Source organism: Acanthaster planci, unplaced genomic scaffold (assembly GCF_054643075.1).
Source record: "Acanthaster planci isolate LZ-2023a unplaced genomic scaffold, COTS_SCS Contig1, whole genome shotgun sequence".
In the NCBI taxonomy this organism is placed as follows: Eukaryota; Metazoa; Echinodermata; class Asteroidea; order Valvatida; family Acanthasteridae; genus Acanthaster; species Acanthaster planci.
The window spans coordinates 400,257-408,178 of NW_028257625.1; the positions used below are offsets into that span (position 1 = coordinate 400,257).

At 43.1% G+C, this 7,922-nt stretch overlaps 1 protein-coding gene across 2 annotated transcripts; it reads right to left on the reverse strand.

Annotated features, from left to right (window-relative positions):
- Positions 1-241: 241 nt before the first annotated feature.
- Positions 242-7,893, reverse strand: LOC147795623 (uncharacterized). Of its 2 annotated transcripts, none has more exons than XM_087131500.1 (2): positions 7,552-7,893; positions 242-1,181 (listed from the first exon to the last, which is right to left on the reverse strand). In XM_087131500.1, exons 1-2 carry the CDS (start codon positions 7,736-7,738, stop codon positions 739-741), a joined length of 630 nt encoding a protein of 209 aa, XP_086987626.1. In that variant the 5' UTR covers positions 7,739-7,893; the 3' UTR covers positions 242-738. The 2 variants fall into 2 exon arrangements, with proteins under 2 accessions (XP_086987626.1, XP_086987625.1); XM_087131499.1 differs by lacking the exon at positions 7,552-7,893 and adding an exon at positions 2,550-3,517.
- Between the last annotated feature and the right edge of the window lie 29 nt (positions 7,894-7,922).

The window sequence follows — 7,922 nt, forward strand, 5'->3', positions numbered from 1 at the left end:
CCACCTATCAACTCCTGGGCTAGGCTGGCAAGTGCACTCAAAAAGATGAATAAATGCGCAATGAAATTGGAGCATCCGGAAAAGCAGTTAGTGTGTATTTAAGTACCCTGGAAACCCTACAATCGGTAAATGGGGGGGGATACCTTCCAGTTAGAGGGGTGTCTGTCCATTGTTTCAGTACCCAGCAGGCCATTTTGGTCCCCATATGTATGCATACATGTAAGCATAAAGCCTAATTGGTTTTAAACGCTGACCAAAACAGAAATCTTTACCAGGGTCCTTTTCTGATCGAGAAATACAAACCTGCCTCAAACCCCCTGTTGTACAAAACCCCAAACTCCTGATGATAAACTTTACCCAGGTTGCTGACTTAAGCTCAGAACACATGCATTGAGGTATACATGTACTTTGAGCACACATCTAATGCTATTGCTCATTTACCGGTACCTGGGAAATTCCAGACTGCAACAAGGGTAATCTCTCTCTCATTCACTGCATACCCGTACCAGTACATGTACATAAATCCAATGATGCCTTGACAGCATGCAAATTTCCCTTGTAAACAGGTGAATAATGGCTGCTTCAGGAAAAAGGCGCCCTCTGCTGGTTATACACAGCAGATGCTAGCTGAAGTGGTGTGGGCTGCAGCAGACATATATGCCTGGTTCCTCTAATCAGCTTCAAAACAGCACAAAACCGACTAAGTTCTTCCCTGAACTTCCAATCTACGGCTGTCTTTCACCGGTCCTCACAGGCGGCGATCTCCTTGGCAAAGCTCAGCACACTCTCTTTGTCCTGCCTCTTGCGCAGCGACTCAGCCAGGTAGCGCTTGCGGCGGTTCATCTTGTAGACCCGGATCCGCTCAGCCTCCTGCTCAGGGTCTGAGCAGACGTTGTCCCAGCGCAGGCTCTCGTCGATCTTGGAGGTGGCCTCACCAAGGTCCGATTCAAACGAGGTCTGTGAAGTCCGACTCTTCACAGTGCCAAGCGACTCCTGGCTGGTCTTCCGGGGTCCATCAACCTTGTTTTCGCTGCCGTCGCCCCTACTGTTTCTCCGCATGCCTCTGACCGGTGCTGAGGTAGAGCCATTTGTGTTGACATTGGTCAGACTGATTTTAGTTGTGGTTTCCAGAGTTCTGGGCTCTGCAGAGTGGTTAGCATGCTTCTTTGATTGCCGCTTGGCTGTACCAGGAATGGAGAGAAAGGCAACAAAATAATTGCTCATATAAAAGAAACTCGTATAAAAGAAACTCTCCCAAAAAAGGCAAAAGGTAAGCCAGGTTAAACCAAGTTTATTGGTACACAGTGGAGTCCATCACTCTTCCTTTCACAAGTAATGTCTGCTCACAAGTCCTTTCACAAGACAGGTCACACGTATAAGTAATGGGGTGAAACGGACAAAGGAATGCTTTTGCCACATTTCATTACATTTGAATGGCTCGTGAGTTGGCTTGAGACTGAACGACTTCTGATGGACTTGCAGGACTAGCAATAGACTCAACTACTGCACAAGACCGAAGTTAACTGTGAACAGTAACGCATGTTTTATTAAAACTTATACATATACTTAAAGTAACACATGTATTCTCTAATTCCTTCCCTGAGACTGATCCTTTATTGACACAGAAAACAGCACCAGTCAGTTCACAGAGTTTTTTCACAAGGCTTTCCTATTCTGGACGCAGGGCTGCATATGTACCACTGCATTCTTACACGAACAATGGGGTGGAAGGGGTCACCACAATCCCACACCTCTTGTAAGTTAGAATTTTTGAGGCTCTTCAATGGGAAACAACAAAGTCACCCCTGAAGTCAAAAACACCTGCACACTCTTGTAATATGATCATACTGAGCTCCTTTCTGGCACATCTCTGGGGTCGAGTGGGGAGAGATGTTTCCAACTGGCCCACACTAGCATCATCTGAAATCATTCAGATGACAGAAAACTATACAATTTCTACAATTTGTCTTCTCTCAAATTGACTGCCTACTTAGTGATGGGGTTCAGATTGCATCCCCTTTGACACCACTACGGGGTGTGGATTACGTATAACTACCGTCCTTGACAAGAACCGAAATGGGAATTTCCATATGTCAGCCCTACTAACACTGGTACATATAACAACTCTCCCAGGGTGGGGGACAGTTCTCATTTTATCAGAACAAAGCAACACACGTCCTCCATGCAAAGTTTTTAGTGTACAGTGTACACACTCCCACGCATTTACATGTTTGCATTACAGGTACCTACTGCACTGTACTATGTACTTTGGGCATTCCTTTGATTTCATGCAGTCAAGAAAACTACGTGAAGTTACTCATTCTCCCAGCACTGTTGGCATCTTTTAATCTGGATTTTTGTCAATGGTACTTCTATTCTTTCATGGTGGTTAACTGCTTATCCTCTTCCTTATGCCACAGATATCCCTACAGTGTAACCCCCCCTCCCAAATACCTCTAAAACTGTTGCAGGGATATAAAACCTTGCATGGACCTGGCTTGGTCCAAACAAGCATGCGAGCTTAGCTGCTGAAAACAAAAAATACCTACACGATCTGGGAGGCGGGTCGGAGCGAGCCCTCTCGGGCACCCCCTTGGGGGTAGGCTGATCGAGTTTGGGCAGGTGGAACGGCCTCCGTGGGCCCGCTGCCGTTGGCTTGCTGCTGGCCCTCCGGAGCCTGGGAGTGTGTGAGGTGACGCTTGTCATGAAGACAACCACTCAGGCTGTCACTGCATTGAAATAACGTTGTCATCAATCACCAAAATCCCCAGGAAGGAGTTCTCCATGTTGCTAACTGAGAAATGTACATGTACTTTGACTTTGCCAAGTCTTTCCAGAATTGGTTTCAACAGTACTGTGTGATTAACTTTACTGAGGAGCAGTACAATACACTGCCGATTCATGTACATGTACCTTCCAATTATCCTTATGTACAAACAGCAGTGCATGAGATGAAGCGTCAATATTTAAGAAGCACTCCACTCCCCCTGACACAGTTTTGAGCGTCTCATTTGCTTTTCATCTGAGTATCCCCTGCCAAGTACTGTAGAAGGCCATAACGGTTCCACAAACCCTATCCTGTTGACCCCAAGACCTTTAAGACAAAAAACCTCTGTGGATTGCCACGGTTCTTGACAAACAGAATCGCGAAGGTCCAATGTGCGAGACGCATGGAGACAATGGTCAATTTACAGAAAAATCAGACCCTACTTTGCAAACTCAATCTGTCATTCCTTAGGTGGGTTGAGCAAAGGGCATGACAGGGTGCTAACTGCCTAGCTGCAATCTAAATCGGCCCACATTCCATATGCACAGTCAATTCTGCAATTAGACAGGCTGGTGAAATTCATACAGCCACCATGTATTGGTGACAGCATCTGTGACTCCTGATTCCAAAACAGTGTCAACTGATTAGGGGAAATGTCACCTTTTCAACCCTGTCAGTTTCAACAAACTGTTAACATCTAGCAGTAGTGGCCTGCACTTGTTGATCCAAAGGGATAACCTTTACATCTGGATAGTTGCAGTGTCATTACTTGTTTTTGCTCCACTCACAGCCATTAACCCCTTTTCCCCGAACTGGAACCGGCTTTGCTGGCTGTTCTCAGACAATGCAAACCAAACCCAGTGCTGTTTCTCAAGGCAACTGATGCAGTGAAATCTTCATCTTGTTCTCCCCTGTGCCAACTTTGGATGGCCTGCAGGTGTTGTAGGTCTCCCTCGGTATGAGCTCCACTGTGATTAAACCTCTATCGGTGCTGGAGCTTCTTGCACCCAATGGCATCCACTCAATGAATGAATTTTCCAATTCACCACTTGACACTGTATCAGTTCCTTTGAATTCCTGCAGAGGTGGAGTGCTAAGCAGTGAATGATTAAAAGAGATGAAGGATTGATGTAACAAATCTTTCACGACTGGCAGCCAATACAGTTATCATCCACACTCTCCTGCCATGGATTTCAAATGGTCAACAGCATCCAACACCAAGGCTTAGACAAAGTCGACTACAGATTCTTCCCAAAAAGGAAATGTTGCATCGAGAACAATCCATCATCTCGGCACCAAAAGCGAGGGAAATTTAAACTCCTGAAATTGTACAACTTCCTGAACTTTCCCTGAGGGGAACGGCAGGCATTGACCAATTTGTGTGCTCTCTTCTTCAGACAACCTCCTCTCCATTCAGGCCATGAGTGGCCGGGACAATGGCTAACGGTATCATTGATGGTGGTCGGCAATTGAAGACCACAAGGGCCAAGCGGCCCTTTGAATTTAAGTGGAGGGTGTTACGCAACTTGAGCTATAAGCTGATTATGAAGCAGGCCTGCTGTGTCTAGTTTCCATTGGAGACCTGACCATTGAAAGTGTGTCAACTTAGATTCGTGCCGGACTGCAGCATTCAATACAGAAACCTTGTATGAGACAACGTGTGAAATATTTAATGACTATGTATTCATTTGACACTTGTCCACCAGAGCTGAAGTGTCCTTTCATCGGGATCAATATTATATGACTTTAATGAAACATCGTGTTTCCATGAAGCACAGAATGCATCATAGCCATCGCATGTCCCTGATGGGGGGGGATGGCTAGGTACGCTCAATGACATTTGGTTTAAGGGATTAGAATTTAAGATTAAACCATTCTCCTTGTGAATAATCCTTCTCAGACCAGATAAAGGTTTATACAGATTCGGTCTAACTGTGATCCCCTGTTAAGTGTGTCATTGGGAACTTCTTAACATGCACAGTTCTATTCAGGCAAAGAATAATATTTGAATTTGCCAGTAAACCACTGAGAATTACATGTAAGTTCTGATTATTGGGGGGGGGGGAGCTGATCCTCTTTCAGGGTGGAGCCTTTCGTGACAGACTGAATGTCAAAAGAGGGAACAGTTCAGTGCTGTAGTCAAAACCATCACAAGACCAGCCACAAGTCACAGGGTAAACAGTGAAAAAGGACTGCTTTTGCAGTGACTTGAATTCAGACTGGAGGTGTTGTGTTGGTCTTGTGATGGTCTTGTAGGGTCTTGTGATGGTCTTAAATGTCTTGACTACAGGTAAGTGTTGTTGTGGCTGATGTATACACAAAACTGTCCCCTCTTTTATCTTTTCCACACTCTCAAAATGAAACGTCACAATTTACAAGGAAAACTAGCATAATGTAAACTAAATTTCTGTAAAGTTCAGCAAGGCAGAATCCCCCCCACACACACAAACCCTCCCAAAAAGAGTACTTGTATGGCTAATGAAATCAAGTGATCATCTTCATGTACAAGCAACAAGAATTCTATCATTAGAAAAAGAATATGGCATATATACAATTATACAGTATAGTATCCCGTGTATTTATATACGATGCGTGAAAAGACTTATGTATATAAATAGCCTTGTGATTAACATTCCTACATGAAAAATGGATCTTGACAAGCCAAGTCCTGCCCTTCCAGAAATATTACATGTTCCAGTGTCTCCCTCAGTATACATGTACATTACACATAGTGACAAATAAGGGGATGTCCCTCTTTGGGGGAGGGAAGTTATATGTACATGTATGTTTTTGAAGGCTAAAATCATAAAAGGAAAAAAATAAATGGAATATAATAAAGTTATTCATACATGCAGTGTATACATGAAGTACAAAAGTTGCTGTCCTTAATGTTCACAAATTATACTACAGTATGTACATTTTTTAATATTTTTTTATTCAGTCTAAATCATATATTCTGCTCGGAGATTCCATGTGTCCCTACTTTCTATAAAGTCATCCCAGGGGACCAAACCGTACAATGTAACCTACAATTCTTTTCGTGATCACCTCTGCATCACAAGAATATACACGTACATGTATATGTTGCATGCATAAATTTTTGTATGGAAAATATTATCTAGAAGTGGAAAGACGTTGCACAATTGCAATTGATATGTAATCTGAAAACAAGCAAGGCGCATTCTACACCGTACATTACCTACAGTTACACTGTACATGCGACAAAATCCGCCCCAGCATACAGTGTACCCATAGGATGGTGTGTACGGACAGGTATGCATACCTTTCCAGTTTGGATGTACACAGGAACTGCCCATCTGCTTCATGTCTCTGCATTGGCTGGGGAGCGTTCAACAAATGGTGTGCCTCAGGCAGCAATGCGGCATTTGTCAAACTCAATTCCGCTTCAATGTCCCCCTTCATTTCCGGGTGGTTTCATGTCCAATGTGAATGGATGGATAGTGCAAGCCATCTAAAACTGCTGACAGCATGTTTTTTGATGGACTCTCTGAACCAGGGCAAGTCCCTTTAGGTGATACACACAGAGTGTTTACCCCTTTTCCCATCATTCAGAACACCTCTTATTCATCATGAACCTAACTGGGTGTAACTTTTATGGTGTCCCTGCCAAATTTGACATGACTTTGTTCTTTAATTTCCAAAAGCGATCAAGTAAATTGCAAAGTACCTGCCCAACAAATAAAAACAGTTTGAAAATACCGGTATTTTACTGATATTTCCATGTCAAAGTACACAGGTCAGGCGTAACAGGGACATGAAAGGTCACACTGATGGACCCAAAATTTAAAGAATGACCTATAACACATACATACATGTATAGGTACACACATAAAGTTTGAATACTTTGTATTACTCCCAATGGGAAAAATTGATTGAAAATAGACCGTTTGTCTGCAAATACTGCAAAGGTCAGACAAAATGTTGTAGATAAACAGTAATTGTAAAAAGACTTGAATAGTGCACAGGTTACCAGATATTCTGGTGGTTCATGGGGTAACGCTGAACAAAATTTACAAGTATCCTCTGAAAGAAATCAAAATGTCAGCAATCTGAAAACAAAGACTTAAACAAACACATGCCAAGTACTTCTCATCTGCACCGAGGATTGTTTGAAAAATATGGTAACTTCAAAAACATTTTGTCTGGCCTGGACAACGGTTTCCTTCACATCAGACAGTTTGTTTTCTTTATACATGTTCAGACAATATCCAACACGCAATACAAGTCCCAAACCTACATGTACATACTGGCGCGGTAGATACAATATGAATTTTAGGCCTTTGATAAAATGGTTTTACTATTTATTATTTGTTTCTCGGCAATCATAATGCTCATCATGCTCACGGTATACCCAAGAACTGTGGGGTCAGACGTCCACCCAGCTCCCATTCGTGGGAGTGGGCCGACGTCGACCCTACAGTTCTGGGGGTACATGTAGCTCACGGTAGACAACATTTTAAAAGCACACTGACTTAATAAAAAAACACAGTAGGCCTAGGCCCTAGATGTTTAAAACTTGATAAGCCAAATTATCACTTCTAAATTTCATCTTAAGAGTAAATTTAGGCAAAAAATTTTCTGCATGGTTAAAATATGCCGGTCAAAACCTTCCCACGAATACCTGAGAGCATTCTGAATTGGGGCTACCTACAATTTGACACAGGCTATAAATAGTTTAAGTGGATACAATTTCCTAATCAAATTTCCATTGTTCCATCCCCACAACAGTTATTAATCCCTTAGAAGTTCAAGCACTGACTCACCAAATTCCAGCGCACTGTCTGAGTTTGTCTCGTCTGGGCTTGAGGACTTGAACCCCAGGTGATGTTTGCCAGACGGCCGCTTGCGTTCGGCTTCCCGGTCTTTGTGCTTCACCTTCCTTCGTTTCTTTGATGACTTTTTCTGCTTATCTCCAGACAGTTTCCTGGCAGATGATTGCTTCTCATCCATGCTTAGGTCATACGTTTGATATAAGTACGATAATTGTATGTTGAAATTGCTACTTTTCTGCGAAATAATGCGACATATGTGATCAGAAATTGAACGAAAGGGGACATATCTCCAAGGTGAAAAACGCTCGTTAATTATGCGACCTCTGACCGAGTGACACACGACCTTTCTGCACAAGCTGCCG